The 18,436-nt window shown below is 43.2% G+C and overlaps 1 protein-coding gene and 1 long non-coding RNA gene across 4 annotated transcripts in view; one reads left to right on the top strand and one right to left on the bottom strand.

Annotated features, from left to right (window-relative positions):
* Positions 1-18,436, top strand: part of LOC308594036 — a 294,206-nt gene that overhangs the window by 69,145 nt on the left and 206,625 nt on the right. The window lies entirely within an intron of this gene.
* Positions 1-18,436, bottom strand: part of PHLPP1 (PH domain and leucine rich repeat protein phosphatase 1) — a 163,582-nt gene that overhangs the window by 40,091 nt on the left and 105,055 nt on the right. For all 3 annotated transcript variants that reach the window (XR_014011028.1, XR_014011029.1, XM_081206147.1), the window contains exons 5-9: positions 10,903-11,049; positions 9,934-10,164; positions 7,018-7,220; positions 4,327-4,387; positions 1,467-1,562 (exon numbers count right to left, since the gene is read on the bottom strand). Coding sequence is in view for 1 of the 3 variants with exons in the window: in XM_081206147.1 (XP_081062273.1) it covers positions 1,467-1,562; positions 4,327-4,387; positions 7,018-7,220; positions 9,934-10,164; positions 10,903-11,049 (738 nt within the window). In the remaining 2 variants the exon portion in view is untranslated. The remainder of the gene's footprint in view (positions 1-1,466; positions 1,563-4,326; positions 4,388-7,017; positions 7,221-9,933; positions 10,165-10,902; positions 11,050-18,436) is intronic.

Here is an 18,436-nt window from a genome sequence, read left to right as displayed (position 1 = left end):
CTAGTCGTTGGACTCCTAGCTCCAAACATCATCATCATCACCACCATTATTTATTAGATTTGTAAACATTTCCTGGCCACTGGTCATGCCGATGGGAGCTGGACTTTGACAGCATCTGGAAGTCACCAGTTTGGGGAAGCCGGGTCTAAGCAAATGTATGCAGAGATGCTGGGCCAGCTATAAAATAAAAATGGTCCCTGAACTTTAAAACTGTAGTTTTAGATCATTCAAAGTCCTTCCAGTTCAAGCAACTGCTGCTATAGCCATAACAAAAACCACCAAAGAGTGCAAAGTGTTCTTACACACTGGAAACCTAACCAAGATAACATTAGCTGCACTCCTTAGTGATTATAAGTGATAATCCAAAACATTTAAACAATACCATACCCCTCCCACAAGGCCTTTAACCTAATGCTTTCCATCTTGCCTTTTTCAGCCCTGAATCCACATTTTTCTCTCTAAAAACCATTTGCTCATCTCTACTTTTTCAACATGTTTACACACGAAGCGCTTTGGTACTGAATTCTCTGTGTGATGACCAGTTGGCTCCATCTGCCATCCAATCCTTTTTTAAAAACACTGTTAGGTGTTAGAGCTGGGAGATATCTGGTTTTCAGCTTTGCGGCTAAACATCGTGATTAAACTGATATATCACAATGTCTGAAATAAAGATGGAGCTATGCAGAGACACTGGCTGGCTTCACTGTTTTCCCCACGGTGTGATTTTTGCATAGCGCACACACACACACACATTTTGATTCACAATCTATTGCTTGCTCAAAAACTATGAAACTGATGTCACAAGATGGACTTCAAACAGGTTTTGGATGATATTACCGCTATATCGCCCAGGCCTGTTAGGTGTGTTTTTGTTTGTTTGTTTGGTGGAGGTGTGGCAGAGATTCTGTTTATGCCATGTAGCCACAGGGCAGGTTCCTAGGAAACTGCCTCATACCAGGTGAGACTATTTGCTCATCTAGTTCAGTTGTGTTGACACCAAACAGCAGTGGATTTCAGGGCTTTCAGTCCCTCATAGCCCTACCAGAAGATTCTGTAGATACTCTACTATTAAGCCATGGTCCCTTATTCCATTCACACCCTTGAGATTAGAAAGGTTTTTGACTACTGAGAAGAACTACTTTAACATTTATTTAAGGAGCCAGGTAACACGATGCTGAACAGCCTTAGAACGTCTGTCTGCAAATTAAAGAAGTTGGGTGTTTTGTTTTTGTCCGGATAAAAGAGAAGAAGAAGAAGAAGAAGAAGAAGAAGAAGAAGAAGAAGAAGAGAGGCTGTGTTGCAGCTTACAACACAATGGCACCCTGTGAGGTTGAAAAACATCAAACAGAAGGCAAAAACAAAATACCCGTCCATCTGTAACCGAAACAAGCTAAACACTGACTCCACAATTGTTTCTGAATTGTGCGTCCTGTTCCTACTTGTGTAACTATGTCTGCAAGACTCACCGGGCAGGCAGTTCACATATTTGATTGTGGCCCAGATCAAGAACTTCCAGCTTCCTGCTATCGCAGACCCATTCAGGGAGGCTCTCGAGGTGGTTTCTGCACAAGGGAGGCAACAAACGAACAGGTTAAGAGGTATGAAAAAACTAGCATATGTGTTTTAAACCAGGATAGGCAATGCAATGAAATGTTTGGGGCCGCAAATGCAACTTGCCCAACACTGGGCCAGACACAATCATCTGTTGTTTCAACCCAGTCACTCATCTTGGAATGGAGTTCGCCACACAAATCAAGGTTTCCACAATTCTCAACCCACAACCTGCAAAATGATGTCATGCAGTTCAACAACAAGAGCTTATTGTTGATCTAACAGTAACATGTGGCAATAGCGCGTTGCTTTGCTTGGGAGAAGGAAGCAAAAGCAAATGAACGCTGTAGAAAACGCTAATAGCAACTGGAACAGTAGCACTGTGCTTCCTTTCAAAAATGTAGCTTTTCTTACATGCTTGCCTATGTTTCCATTGTATATATTTAGGATTTGCCAGTGCACTTTTTTGAATGCTCATTAAATTCAGTGCAGCCAACTGGAGGCAGCCAGATGTTGCTAGACTCCAACAACCAGCAGCTCCAGCAGTCAGCATGGTCAACGGTCAGGGATGATGTGAACTGCAATCTAACAACCTCTGGAGGGTCCTACATCAACTGGTCCTGCACTTATAGATCAATCTTGTCTTCAAAGATTTTTTACAGCACAACGAGTGTGTGTACCAAAATCCCAAACCACTCTGCACAGAAACTTCCAAGATGGCATTTTCACAGGAACTAGAGTTTAGACAAAGGAAACAGAATCAGTGGCCATTCAACCAGATTCAGGAGAACTCCCAAAAACCGTATTCCTTCATTACCAATATTTACTCTACAAATGAAAGTTTGTGCCCACAAATACATCCTGCTGTATGGATCTCTTTTTCTTTGGTGGGTTTTAAATAAGGCAACAGAGCAGGATGTTTAGCTATTTTCTTATTCAGTCCAGGGGAAGTTTACACAAAATGCTGGCTTGCAGCTCTGTCCTGCTCTGTCCTTTACACTATCAACAGTGCTTTGCTTATAGTGAACTGAGTACATTTCCAGTAGAATACCAGCTTGGAAAATAAGGGGATTTTTTTTTTTTAAGGCTTTACTCGTCTCTAACACAGCTTTAAGCTGAAATGTATTTGCAGGAAGACAAATAGTGCATCATTCACATTTTGGGGTTGTGCAATAAATGCCACGTTAATCAAAGATATAAGAAAAGAAAGTGAATATATAATCTTGTTATGAAAACAAGCTGTCAACATAGCTAGCCTCAGATATTGGGAAGTCAAATATTCCTCATTACGATGACTTGTGGATATAACGGTGGGGGGGGGGAGGACACACTGATTTTTCTAATAAATTACTTATCCATGCGCACATACTGATGAGATTCTGGCACGCAAATACATTGACTCATGCACTTGTATGCTTCAAGTCACTGGCAGCACCCTCAGGCAACACCCTTGTCTCTTTGGTGCTCTTGTTTAGACAAAACAGTCGCTTCGCTCTTTAGGACAACTCAAGGTCTGGTGCTCTTTTTAAAACAAAAAAACAAAACAAACCACCCACAACAATGCTCAAAAACGCAAATGACCTCCTCTGCTTAGAATCATGTTGTTTTAATCCTAGTGTGCAGGCTCTTGCAGGCATCAGAAACAGCATCGCATGCATGGAATCAGAAAACTTTTCTCTTTTTTTAATCTAGCTGTGTTGGTGTAAGTGCCCTCAGCGGATGTTGCACAGGAGGGAAGGGAGACAGAGGTACCAAGCAAAACCAAAGCACATGAGTACGCAATGGGAGTGAATCTTCCTGTCCCCACAGATTTGTTTTAACAACCCTAGGGTCATACATTATTGTTTGTAAGGGGATTTCCCTCAGCGCTACAGATTAACCCAGGCATGGGCAAACTCGGCCCTCCAGATGTTTTGGGACTACGACTCCCATCATCCCTAGCTAACAGGACCAGTGGTCAGGGAGGATGGGAGTTGTAGTCCCAAAACCTCTGGAGGGCTGGGTTTGCTTATGCCTGGATTAAGCACTGTGATTCGAGAGAGAGTCCATGTATAAGCCAAGGCCTTTAAGATAGGGCTATTTTACTAGTGCGCCTAAAGATCTGCTCCGCAGTGTAATTTGAAAAATAACCCAGGTCCAATGCTGCAGTGTGTCTGAAACACACTCACAAACTTAACCAGTTGTATTTGGCTGTGCCTTTTAAGACCCAGAAAACACTCTTCAGATGATGATGATGATGATGATTTAAATCACCAGACCTCAGAATGAACACATCAATTTGTAGAAGTCATCTTCACAACGAGGAATAAATGGAGTCTTGACATTCCAACACACATTTTGACAGATCAATTAAAATAAATAAAATTTTAATTTTAAGTGAATAAAATTCTAGCACGTGCGTGCATGCACACAGCAGCTAAATGGGGGGGGGGGGAGATTCCCTTATTCCAACCTCTCTGAGGGATGACGTAGACAGAAAATTAACCAAAGTCCAGAGACCAGCAGCAGGCTGTGGGATTTTAAAATGGGTTTCAGAACGTCACAGCCTTTTTTCAACTTAGGTTGGCAACTGTTACATGTAATGCCAAACTACAGTAGAAGATGGAAGTAGGGAGGGGAGAATAAATAAGGAAAGCTCAAGCAAACTAATGGATCAATCCTGAACAGTAACCCCAGCTACTTGTGTGTCTCTACCAGCCCTCTTAGCAAGGCTACAGTAATTTTTGTTTCAGCCATGCTAGAACGGTGTTTTCAAAAAGGTATATTAGGGCTTACCTAGAAACATCCATGTAAGTCAGATAGTTCGGAACTGGATACACATCAAGGTGAACAAGTTCTGTGAAAGGAACACAATTAATATATACCAGAAACAAAGAAAAACTAGCATTGAAAATAATGCACTACTTCCTATTTCCCAGGTTTGTTGTTTCCCCATCGTGCAAGTTGTACATCGCACACAGTAAGGAATATTTAATGTGGCTTAAAGGGGTCTTCAATAGACATAGTACAGTGGTACCTTGGTACTCAATCCATTCTGGGAGTCCACTCGACTCCTGAAACCGTTCAGAAACCAAGGCGCGGCTTCCGATTGCCTGCAGGAGCTTCCTGCACTCAAGCAGAAGCTGCATCGGACGTTTGGCTTCTGAAAAACGTTCACAAACTGGAACACTTACTTCCAGGTTTGTGGTGTTCAGGAGCCAAGCTGTTCAAGTACCAAGGTACCACTGTACACCAGATAGTGGTTTCTTCCATTTCTCCTTCGCTTTCAACAGACATAGTTCTCTGTTTATTTAGGAAAGTTTTCCTCCTCCTGCTGCTTCCTAAAATGCAGTCTCAAATCAGTTCTGGGATCTGAACTGCAAGTCCAGTAGGTTACAAAATCTGAGAGCCCGAGGAATATTTTTATCCCCAGGACTAAGACATTCTTAAGGTTTGATTCGTGTGCTTGTGATGCACCACTTCAGACTGCCAGGAGGCAGGGAGAGAAATTCATGATTGTAGAATTCACCACACACACACACCACCCATACAGAAAACATCCACATCAATAGTTAAATCCTCTTCCCAACGTCTAGTATGCTGCAGGGAGGAATTTTTCACTTTTCATGGTATACGGCAGCATTCAATCACCGACTGACCCTGTCTGCAGTGATACAAGCCAGACATAGGTCTATCTCCTGAGTGAGAACTAGGCTTATGGTAAATCAATGATTCCTCACCCGATCATTTCCCAAGGCTATTCTTCACACAGCATCACCAACAGCACTCCATTGCACTGCCATTTGTTTGTAGACAAGAAGTCTATCCTAACACCCTCCTGACCTTACATTAAATCCTTCAACTCATGATTAGCAGCCATATCCATTTTTATGCACAGAACTAACAAAGCCTAATCCTACAGTTACAACGTTCATCAGTCCAGATATCCATTGAAACAATGGTTTGGCAATGCTTGGATTTTGCTGCCAATTTCTGAAACCCATGCCACTGCTCAACTATATGGTTATGCACAGGGAAATTTAGGGCAGTCTTTTCTCTCTCTTTTTAATCAAAAAGGGCTAAGAGGTTACACAACAAACCAGTCACCATGAACTTATGGCCTATCTGCAGTCCAGAGGTGGGAGACGGCAGAAGAAAGAACGAGAGCTACTGCTGCCTGTTCGTAACTCACTGAGCTCAGCTGCCTACTTCAATCAATTCTTCAGTGCTTCCAGCAGAGAGAGAAGACCTCAAGGTCCTATGCTCAGCAGAAACAGCTTTATGCAAAAGACAGTTGTGCAAATCCACTTTATTTGCATAATTTATACAAGTGGACTTTTTTGGCCTGAGGGTTGTTCTCGCTGCAGAAAATGCTTAGCCCACTCTGAAAACCAGAGCAAGGGACAACAGGCTTTCCTGTTACATGTGTCATTATGAAGTCCAAAGGAAACTAAAAAAAGAAATGATACAACAAAGAGGCATGTGGCACCTTAAAAACTAAAAATGTTAATATGGCATAAGCATTCGTCAGACGGATGGGGTGTGACCCTCAGTTTTCAGGCAGTGTGTGTGTATATATATATGCACATACAAGTGCACACAGGTGTTAAGGGGGGAGGAATGTTAAAGGTTGGAGATAAACGGTAACGGAATGTGAAAATATAGCCTGTGACAGATCTTAAATGCATGCTAAATGGTCCTTCCCAGCAGCAGTAAGTGGTGGCAACACAACCATCACAGAATTGTTGCATAAATTAACACCAATGTAAAAGGTAAAGGGGCCCCTGACCATTAGGTCCAGTCATGACCGACTCTGGGGTTGCAGCGCTCATCTCACTTTACTGGCTGAGGGAGCCGGCGTACACCTTCCGGGTCATGTGGCCAGCAGGACTAAGCCGCTTCTGGCGAACCAGAGCAGCGCACGGAAATGCCATTTACCTTCCCGCCGGAGCAGTACCTATTTATCTACTTGCACTTTGACGTGTTTTCGAACTGCTAGGTTGGCAGGAGCAGGGACTGAGCAACGGGAGCTCACCCCGTCGCAGGGATTCAAACCGCCAACCTTCTGATCGGCAAGCCCTAGGCTCTGTGGTTTAACCCACAGCGCCACCCACGTCCCAACACCAATGTAGGGAAGCCAAAAACCTGAAATTTTGCAGTAGGCGTCAGACAGGCAGCAGGCTTTGGACTGAAATTATCGGTTACCTATGGTATGTTGTCATCTTCACAGAAAATCAGGGCCAATCGCTCCAGTATTTCAGTAACATTTATGTGAGGTAAGCTGAATGCTTAAAATGCACAGTATGAATGCATTATTATTCATTTCTGACTGACACTGACATAGTGGTCCTCTAAATGGTTTGTATCGTGCTTGTGCGCTGGGGCTGGATGAATCCTGAACCTAAACACGGCATGCAAATCCACTGTAAGACGAGCAGACCAGAAAACACCTAGTCCTTGTCTGAACTGCCTTCAAAGCAAACTTACCATTTGAAGTGGCATAAAGAGCTTTAAGCAAATATCCGCTGATTTTGAGGCTGACCAGCTGGTTTCTTTCACAGTGCAGTATTTCAACGTTGTTGAAGATGGTGGCGTCGAGTTCGCCTAGTTTATTGTCCCGAAGATCGAGCTGGGTGACGTGATGTAGGAAATCAGCGCCGTCCGCCACCAACCTCCTAATGACATTTAACCTGGAGTAAGAGAGGGAGGAAAAGAATTATGCTGTTGATGGGCGTATGTCAGCAAGAGGTTGGAAAGCTGAAGTTTTGGATCTAAAACTATCATTTTCCCAGTGTCCCAAGCACAAATAAAATACAAGCCCAAAATCTGGTGCTCAAATGGGCCCTGTTTTTATGAAAAGCTCATAGTGACTCACATGGAGGTCCCCAATGGTTTCCTTTCCAACGTTTAGTTCTAAGCAACGCTACATCTTCAAGCACTCCCCAGGTCATACACTAGATCCTTTTGATGAAAATCTTGGAACCCACCACCGATAGGTTGTGAGGCAAACAGCAGGAAGTGCTCCCAAGTATCTGTCCCACATTTCGCTGGGGCATTAGAGAGTGCTGAGAGATAGCTCGGTTGGTAGAGCACGAGACTCTTAATTTCAGGGTCGTGGGTTTGAGCCCCACGGTGGGTGAAAGATTCCTGTATTGCAAGGAGTTGGAATAAATGATCCTTGTGGGCCCTTCCAACTCTGCAGTTCCATAAACTGGCAGGTTGCATTTTTATCATCATTTTTGCAGTTCTGCTACCTGAGATTGTGCCTATGCAAAATGAAGCTTGATACTGCTCTGATTAGTTCTGAAATGGTTGCAGCCAAAGTGAGGTCCCGTTCAGCTTAGCCATATGCATCCTTCCTGCAATCAGGACGTACGCTGAATAATCCCAGCCAATGAAAACATGCATTTTCCAAAGTGCAGCGAACATCAACATTCACATACGAACATCAACAATCCCAGATCACTTTACCACTGTCAACATGAATTGATGGCGTATGACTGACAAAGAGGGAGATACCGTATTTTTCGCTCTATAAGACGCACCAGACCACAAGACGCACCTAGTTTTTAGAGGAGGAAAACAAGAAAAAAAATATTCTGAATCTCAGGAGCCAGAACAGCAAGAGGGATCACTGCACAGTGAAAGCAGCAATCCCTCTTGATGTTCTGGCTTCTGGGATAGCTGTGCAGCCTGTATTTGCTCCATAAGATGCACACACATGTCCCCTTACTTTTTAGGAGGGAAAAGGTGAGTCTTATAGAGCAAAAAATACGGTATACACCAGTGTATGCTGACAACTCTTACTTTAAGTGGATGTTAGTACTTGGTGCATTTCTGAGATTTTGCTTATACACAAAATTCTTCTGGGATTGCAGGTGTTCAAATGGGAATGCGACATTCCCCAAACTTAGGACTTCCACTATAATATATGAATACCTTCATAGACTAAAGCACTGCTTTGAATTCCTCAGAGGATAAAAAAGTGGGGAAGAGGGGTTTATAAACATGAAGCTCTGCACATATTCCAAGTTCTCCATTTGGGCACGGCATTATAATAAAAGTTTACATCCCACCCAAATCCCAACACTTGACAATGGTGATGTGATCCAATAGGTCAGTATTTTATATTTGGGGTGGGTCACCCAAACCCATATATGCACATATTATAAATCATGGCAGGTCGAGAGAACTTGTCCTGCCCAGTCCTTGACTTGCTGCAGAAACAAAGGTGATCTATAAAAAGCAGCCACCTGTACAATTTCATTGCACTCTGAAGAGTTCAGTTTTATTTTCAGTGCTGAGCTGACAAGATCGATTAAATCACACAATCAGTAGAATGCTTTGGGGGGCAATGAAAGCTCTGGAAGGACCAAGACTGCACTTCTTTCTTTTTTTTAAGTGCTCTCATCCCTAGATTACACCATATGCCATCTTCTAGCATGCATAAGTTAACTCCTCAACCTGCTCTAACTCCTTAACCCATTAAAACACAGGCATCTCCCTGCAGCTGTATTTGGAATTATCAGGCAAAAACCTGCCCAAAACCTATGAGAATTTTAAGAATTTTGTATATGTACATTGTTTTAAATGTTGTATTTTTTAAATAAAAAAAAATTCTATTCAGTTTGGATGGGGTGGAGAGAAGAGAAGGCCCCACCCATCAGCAGATGTCATTGGTGACATCAGTTGATGGGTAAAGGGGCATGGTTTAGGGAAAATGGCCTCATGGGCCAAACCAGACCTTTTGGCAGGCCAAAACTGGCCCACAGGTCCTACCCCTGAGGTAAGGGATTGAATCCCTCACATACGAGGTCAAGAGTATTTGCATGAGGATGAGAAATTACCGTATTTTTTGCTATATAAGACGCACCAGACCACAAGACGCACTTAGTTTTTGGAGGAGGAAAACAAGAAAAAATATATTCTGAATCTCAGAAGCCAGAACAGCAAGAGGGATCACTGCGCAGTGAAAGCAGCGATCCCCCTTGCTGTTCTGGCTTCTGTGATTGCTGCGCAGCCTGCATGCGCTCCATAAGAAGCACACACATTTCCCCTTACTTTTTAGGAGGGAAAAAGTGAGTCTTATAGAGCAAAAAATACGGTATTTCTGGTTGGTTAAAACAGTTCATTTCTCGATTTTGCAGGCTAATGTAATAATATGACAACTAAACACTGCCAAGCCTACATTTATTGTAGAGGAAGTCACTCTTAATTTGATCGCTTGCGTGAAAAAAGAAGCAGAGATATTTAACAAACATCACCCCTAGCACTAAATGCCCTTGCTCGAAAGTTCAGCATCTGCATATGAAATTTGTGACCAGTCATAGCCAATATCTTGAAACGATGCGGACAGCCATCTTCACTCTTGAGCTTCACCCGTTCTCTCGCAAGGTTACGTACCTTAGATCTACATGTTTGATGTGTGGCATTCTGTTCAGCGCCTGCAAGCAGAGCGTTTCCATGCAGTTTCCAGACATACAGAGTTTGTCCATGGCAGGCAGCTTCTCTAACACCTCGGGAATGCCGCTGAACTCGTTGAAAGAAAGACCCAGGTAGTTAAGCTGGGGCATCCTTTCCAACTCAGCGGGAAGGCTCTGGAGGAAGTTCCCATCCAACAAGAAGGTCTGTAAGCTATTGAAGAGAAGAGGTGGTTGTTAATAGCAGCATAACCCCCCGCCCCCCAAAAAACAACTCTTTATAAACATGTATTGCAGCAACTCCAAAGGACCTTCTGGCAGTTCCCCCGTTGTAAGAAGTGAGGTTACAGTAAGGTCACCCTGGATTTACAAATCAGTCCCCTGACAAAATCCTACCATTCCTATTAAAGTTGAAAAGTGTCCCCGGATTCATTGAAAAAAATCTGGTAACCTTAGGTTACAGGGAACCAGGCAGAGGGCCTTCCTGGTAGTGGCACCCGCCCTGTGGAACGCCCTCCCATCAGATGTCAAACTGATAAACAACGACACGACTTTTAGGAGACGTCTGAAGGAAGCCCTGTATCGGGAAGCTTCTAATGTGCGACGCTCTGTTGTGTTTTTGTATATCCTGTTGGAAGCCACCCAGAGTGGCTGGGGGAACTGAGTCAGATGGATGGAGCACAATCAATCAATATTATTGTTGTTGTTGTTGTTGCCATATTCTGGACCCAAGTGAAGGTGCTAGTATACAAGAGTTTTTCACAGCTTAAGTCCTCTGTATGTGAAGAAGTGAGTAATACACAGGCACTTTTGCTGGTCGTTACAGATTTAGTTGTGCTTAGGCTATTAGCACACACTTTTGCCATGACTCAGGCATCATTGACCCCGGCTAACCCTCTGGGAGGAGTCGGTGCACTCAGGGTTCACGCTGCCCTTGGCCATCTGTACCTACTTGTTCATATCACCGACGGCTGCTGGAATACTTCTGAGTGCATTGCAGGACACGTTGAGCTCAGTCAAGGTTGGAATGCTGCAGACTGCCAATGGGAACTCTCCTAAATGATTGTTGGAAAGGTTAAGGCTCCTCAGCTTACTGAACCTATGATTGGGGTGTGGGGGGAGAGAGGAGAGAAGGAGTAAAACAAAACAATAAATTGTGTATTAAATTAAGGCCATGTTATGCAGAAGAAATGAACTACCCATAGACTGTCACCAAGCGGCTGCTTAAGCCACACAAATTTATTTTCCGCAGCGCTAAGAAAACAATTAGCAATAAGATGCTGGAAGATCTTCAGTATTAATGGTATTCTCTACCAATGTGTTTCCTCAATGACAAAAGGTGTAGACTTAGGAGGGGAAAATATAGTTGGGGGTGATCAAGGGGTTTGCAATAGTGTCCTTAAAACCCCAGGCGTTTACAATTAGAAACTCAGTCGCAGCTCAAATATGTCATACAAAGTAGGCAAGCTTGCAGAGTTTTACATGCAGTTATTTGGATCTCTGTGCCTATCTTGCATCAGCAATAGTATAGCCATTGATCATGCCAGTAGTATAGCTGGTGCAAAACTGGAGACACACAAATTCAGAATTATTTCCCCCCAATAATTATTCTCTTAACTGGGAAAGGACGAATACTTGGAGCAACCTTGACAAAGACTTCCTTGACAGTATGTACAGACACCTAAGGCAACACATCTCTGAGTCGAAATGATTTATTTTTTTTAAAGGACAGGAATTTCTCCTGGTGTTTAGTATAAATCCTACTTTCCTGCAATTCAGCCTTACAGAAGTACCCTTAAAGGACTACAAAGGTGCTATTTATTTCAATATATACCATGATAAGTTACCGTTTGTATTTACCACCCCAAGTTCCAAAATGTTCTGGAAAGTGATCAGCCCTCAATAATTTTTGTTTTATCAGCAAACAAGCTGCACAGACAAACACCTTTTCTGAAGATGGCAGCTGTGTTGCCCCTGCTGCAGAAAAAACTGCTAAGATTCTCACGGCACTGTAAACAAGCACCTAAAACCAAGAAATCAGCCATCTTCCCATTTGTGAAAGGTTGCATAGCTGGTCACATGGCGTTGATTTTTAATCACCCAAAAGTGGCATTTACAGTGGTGCCTCGCAAGACGAAATTAATTCGTTCCGCAAGTTTTGCCGTCTAGCGAATTTTTCGTCTTGCGAAGCACGGTTTAAACGGCTTAACAAAGTCGCAAGACGTTTTCGTCTTGCGAAGCAAGCCCATAGGGAAATTCGTCTTGCGAGGCAAATCGCGGACGAAAAAACCTTTCGTCTAGCGAGTTTTTTGTCTTGCGAGGCATTCGTCTTGCGAGGTACCACTGTACAAGCTTTTGTTTTAATGCCCAATGCTTCATTTATCCCAAAGTTTTGCTAAAAACCTGTTCAAAATTTTCCCAAGTTTCTGTCTGCAATCGTGAGAGCTAGAAACCCATTCTATTTTAAAAATGCAATCTCTGTTTGTCACCATGTAGTGGCAGGATCTGTAATCTGAGAAATATTCCATGATCTGCAGCACAACCATAGTCTTGAAAATCCCTACACACACACACCCAATGTAAACCAATTGTACTAAATTATAAGTCCCATGGGAGGTGTGTGGATTTAAGGGCTTTTTGAGCAGAAAATATGCACTGCGTCGCTTCGCTCTGTTTGTCTGTCATGACTTTACAATCAGACAGAAAATCCTCACCAGAAGCTTTCGAATTTCAGTAAAGCCAGCAAGTGAATCACTGTTAAGTTTTCAATTAGCAGCACTTGTCAGAAAGCAGTTTCTTAGCACCTTAATTAGACTTCTCTCACCCTGGGTAACTGCTCTTTAAAAAGGCAAACTAATTCCATAAGGGTTTTGTTTTTTTGTTTTTTGGTTTGGTTTTTTTAAAGGCTTCCCTTGGAAAGGGGAAATTATTCTTTAATTCCTCCTTGGTTATCCCAGCACCCCCAAAGCAGAACTTGCCCCTGAACTTAGGCCCATCTTGATTGCAAGAAAAAAGGGGAGGGGGAAAAACGTGAAGTGATTACTCAAGGAAGAAAGGGGACAATCCAAGTTACCAAGACTGCATGTGCAGCCACATTGTTCAGGTTGCCTAACAACAGGGAGTAGGGCGTGTGTGTGTGTGCCTGCAGGCAACCCGCTAAAGGGCTGAATGCAAAGATCTGTGTCAGCTTCAGATGGATGAGAGGAAGCTCTTTTCCTGACGAAGTTCACTAGAGGGCTTTGTTTTCCCTTCATTCAATCTCCTCTCGGTGCATGATGGGAGTGAGGGAGAGTCATGGAATATACACACCCATAAGAACAGAGGCAATCACAGTATCCATCAAGCATCAAGTAAAGGGACCCCTGACCATTACGTCCAGTCGTGGCCGACTCTGGGGTTGTGGCACTCATCTCACTTTAGTGGCCAAGGGAGCCAGCGTACAGCTTCCGGGTCATGTGGCCAGCATGACTAAGCCGCTTCTGGCGAACCAGAGCAGCGCACGGAAACGCCATTTACCTTCCTGCTGGAGTGGTACCTATTTATCTACTTGCACTTTGACGTGCTATCAAACTGCTAGGTTGGCAGGAGCAGGGACCGAGCAACGGGAGCTCACCCCGTTGCGGGGATTCAAACCGCCGACCTTCTGATCGGCAAGTCCTAGGCTCTGTGGTTTAACCCACAGCGCCACCCACGTCCCCAAGCATCAAGTACCACATCCCAAAAGCACCTGCAGTCAGAGGATTCCCCCAAGGATAGCATCCTACCTCCCCACCCACCACCAACAGAACTAGGGCAAGAAATTCATTGGAAAGAATGGAGCTCAGCATTGGTAACCGGGCTGATCCACAAAGTCCAGCTCAGGCATAACTGCTTAGATCAGCCACTGCTTATTAGTCAGAAAACAAGGGGCATTTTCTTAAAAAATAAAGAATTCCCAAAATGGTCCTGAGAACTTCTAGGGCTCACAAAATGTTGAAGCTATAGAATTTAGAAAACACTAGAATTAGCCATTATCTAAAGAGAGAACTGTCTGGGTGGTACTGAATGCTGAACTTTGCGGATGCCATTTGATGTGGTGAGAAGGTCAAACAAATGAGGAAACCAAAGCTAAATAGGTTGCCATTCCTTGATGACGAACATCAACGCTCCAGCCATTTTCCCCCACAGTTTTTCCCCCCGTTATAGTAAAAATGTCTAAACAGAAAATATTAGTGCATATTGTTACAAATATGAAAAAGTTTAGCTGTGACCCTGCCTACCCAAATGCTATTTGTAGTCATGCAATTTAATTATACCTAAAACGATGCACCACACATATTCCCAAAATGGGGGGAAATGCATTTCCTAATAGAAACTCTTAATTGTTTGCTTATGCTCTCTTCCTTCTCCACACCTTACTGCTCCAAGTAAACTTCACTATAAATACTGCAGACCAGGTTCATTCAAACCAACTATGCAACTGAGGACTCTCTACTGTCTTCCACATACTTGCCTACTTTAGTCTAGCCAGTATAATCCAGTTAATTACCAATTATTGACATACCTTTAGATAGTATCTTCAACTTAACCCAAAAGTAAATGTCCTGATTCCAAGGGCAAAAGGTAAGATGTACATTGGTGACCATTTCTTTCAAAAAAAAAACACCACACCCCTAAGTACTCCCACAAGCATTCCCCATATGATAGTAATTTGCCCTGAGGTTCAGAACAACGCCAGCATAAATGTGGTTTGGTTTTATTATTACACTTATTAAACGTGAGAAGGGTTCGGTATTTTTTTGGGGGGGGGGTACTTTTAAAATAGTTGTCGTCGTTCAGTCGTGTCCAATTCTTCGTGACCCCATGGACCAGAGCACGAATAGTACTTAAATCAAAGTATGACATATTTCATTCTGAAATATCTGGCCTTATCATTACAGTGGTCCCTTGGTTTACGATCTTAAGCCCATTCTTAAACCAAAGCGTTCTTAAACCAAGGCGTGCTTTCCCATAGCAGCAGGGGACTCAATTTACAAATGGAACACACTCAACAGGAAGCGGAACATGTTCTGCTTCCAAGGCAAAGTTCACAAACCAAAACACCTACTTCCAGGTTTGAGGCATTCTTAATCCAAGTTGTTCATAAACTAAGCTGTTCTTAAACCAAGGTACCACTGTACTCTAAAATCTAATCTCCATCTTTCTTTCATCTCTCTCATACCTGCTCATAAACAAGATGCCCTAAAGATTTTGGGAGTAATCCCTTCATTGTGTGAACTGCACCGAGGATTCTTTTTTTTCAGATTTGTTACCTCGCGATTCACTTCATAAGGTCTTATCCACTGGCCAAAGCATTGTCTCATTTCAAAGAAGGGTAATAAAGGAGGTCTGTCCGACTCCCACACGAGTTGTCCACCCCGCGCAGGGCAGTGGCACCCTCTATTCTACCACACTGAATTCATGCCTCTCTCACGTGCTAAAAATTTCCAGTGTCAAGTTTATTTGGAGAATTTTTTTTCTTTCCCCTTTCCCCAACCTGAAAGAAGAGCTGTCACAATAGGATTGTTCTTTTCATCACAAACATTTCTCTTTTGAACCATAAAAGGGCCTGTAATGGAATTCCTCCACAACTCTGCTCTAAATCTCAAGCCAACTTGCATGGGGTGCCCATGAAACACGGCAGTATAGCTACCATCTGAGCTGCATAGTCGTAAACTGAGATTTTAGGATTATCCATTCCTCCATTTTCCGATACAAAAGAATCACCCAAGATACCACTGAACAACGACCAGCGTTTATGAAGCTTCTAAATTTATATTGCCAACATGTCAGTGTATTCACATATAAAAAGCGAGGGTAAGTTAAAACGAAAAGGGAGTGAAGACTCCATTCGTGGTAAGAAACATCTTAACAGCCACAATATGAGCTTCCCAAGTTTCTTACTGAACAAAATTTAGACAAAGCTGTAGCTCTGCCTTGCATTCAGAAGGTCCCTAGATTCATCTTCTGTCATCTCCAGGAATAAAAGTGTCTCCCCAGTTATGAAGGGGTTACGTTCCTGGGTACCGTGTGTATATGTGAAACAGTGCATAGTGGGGAACACCATCTAAAAAGCCTGTAAATACTTCTCTAAACCTCTGAAAAGCCACAACCGCTCGCTCCAAACCTCTTTTCTCAAACTCCAACTATCCACAGGCCTCAAAGGTCAGTGAAAAGGTTCATGGGATCGCAGTTGCAAAGGCTCCTGGAACTGCTGGCCGTTTTCCTGCTCTTTTGTACCCTTTTGCCCTTTTCCTGCACTTTTCAGGCCCTCTTTGTGCCTTTCGGCAGTTTAAATTGGATTATTTAATTTATTTCCCGGCGTTGCACAATATACAGTCATGTGCAACTCAAAACACATGCAGGTAGAGAGACACCTGTATCTGCTCTCTGAAATGCTGGAGAGCTGCCGAAATTCTGTGAGCTAGATAAATCAACTGTGTAAGGCTTATCAGGTTTTTTTCATTGTAGTACTTGGGGAGTTCCCTATGAACTACAATGAAAAAAACTGATATTTTAGGTTTTTCCAGCCATTCTGACCAGCAAAAACAGAACAGCCAAGACATTCAATTTTGAGTCATGCAAAAAGAAAAATGCTATTGTTATGTCTCAATAAGTCACTAAAATGGATTGGTCAAGGGCCTCCATTTGCTTCTGGAAGGAATCAGAAGACTGAATGGTCTGGCAGATCTGCCCATCACCATGCTTACGGTCAACTGCTGATAGCTTGCTGGTGGTCCTTACTGTGGGCCACACATGCAGCTAACCATAAAGGTGCTTCTCACACAGTATAGTGCTACGAACAGACTCTCAACAAGGAGAGGCCAGCGGGCAAGTTCAATTTGTGACATGGGTTGAGAGGCAAAATTACAAGGCCACTCTAATTCTCGATGGAAAAGTTCCATGGGAAGTTAATTGTGTTGTTTAAAAAGCATGTTTCCCTCAAAATTAGAGGCTAACTTGTCTCCATAGCCTGCCTTCCCTGTAAACTTTCCATTTGGAATGTTCTACTAAAAAAGAGCTCGGTGTGGCGGGTGAAGCTTGCTAATCCAAGGATTGTCAGTGCGGTGACTGCAAGCCCACATGTGCCCTCTGATGCCTTCTCTAGTGCTCACAGAACCCGCCCCTTGTTGGAATTAGGCTTGAAAGAAGCATGCTCCATTTGCGATGTGTGCATGGCTGCAGTGTTTGTGGTGCCCGCAACTGCTTCTCCACTTTGCAAGGTACGCCATCAGATCCCAAAAAGTTTGGCTAACATTTTGCCTTGCCTGCTAAGGACCAAGGCTATTTACACCTTGCGCCAAGTAATTCACACAATCACGCCATGTTTTTAAGACATGTATAATGCTTTTTGAGCACATCAGCAACCTTGCCAAATGGAAAAGCTCAGCTCAATTTTGCTTGCGTGATTGAAGGATACAGGCGCCACAATCCATTCTACTCTTGATATTTCAACATGGGCTCCCTATCGGTCTCTCGCGGCACAGGCCGCTGCTACGCTGCATATTAACCTGAGTGAGATTTTCCCCATTGCAGCAGGGTTATGCTTACCCAGAGATAATGCCCAAGGGATATTATGTACCTCACGCACAGCAACAAAGGCCTGATTGCTTTCTTTTCATAGCAGACAAATGGCCGCAGATGAGAGATCAAACCAGGAGCGCGTCCAAATTGCAAGCGTTTTGCTCAACAGATAATAGAACTTTTGTGCTCTCCAAAAGGAGAGTCTAAAAGATAAGAGAGGATGGGCAGATTCAAGGCATAATGTAAGTAGCAGAAATTTGAGTACCTGGCTTGCACACTTATAGACAATATATGCACCTGTGTTTATTCTGCATGCTTTATTTTGGTACACGCAGGTCAGTTTTTGGACTTCCTGACATCTCATCACGTAAATATCTCCAAGTCAGACAAAGGATGAAAGCACGACTCTTCGTAGCATTTTTACTTTCTTTGGCCACCAACCCAAGCAATGTTATGAAATGCCTTCTACCCTTTATGTTCTCTTTTAACCAGCAGCGAGACATTTGAAGGTGGGCGTGAGGAATGGCAATGCCCCCTCACGGTGTTTTTTCACCGCTCCTATGTGTCGCTGATGCTTTTAACCAAATAACTCTCTCTCCATCCATCACAACCAAATATGCATAGCTGTATAACAGTTGTCCCCTTGTACGACGGCAGGAGAGAGCAAAGTATAATATTTGGACCAAATGCTGTACACGTTAAGTTTCAACAGTTTTGACAGGGTTCTTCAGTCATCTGCTCCTGTTTTATATTATTTTGTTGGGGGGTGTTAGGTGTATAAATTGGATAGTACCCTCAGATTTAGAACTAACCATTTGCCTGGGGAAACTGTGATATGGAAGAACTGCCTTTAGAAGAGACCACCAGGGAAGCAAGCCTTTTAAATGGGAAGAGAGTTGGTTCTTTCTCTCTTGCAAACTGTCAGAAATGACCAACAAGCCAAG

This window comes from Podarcis bocagei, assembly GCF_964188305.1.
Source record: "Podarcis bocagei genome assembly, chromosome: 8".
NCBI lineage: Eukaryota > Metazoa > Chordata > Lepidosauria > Squamata > Lacertidae > Podarcis > Podarcis bocagei.
This window is presented reverse-complemented; position numbering and strand designations above follow the sequence as displayed.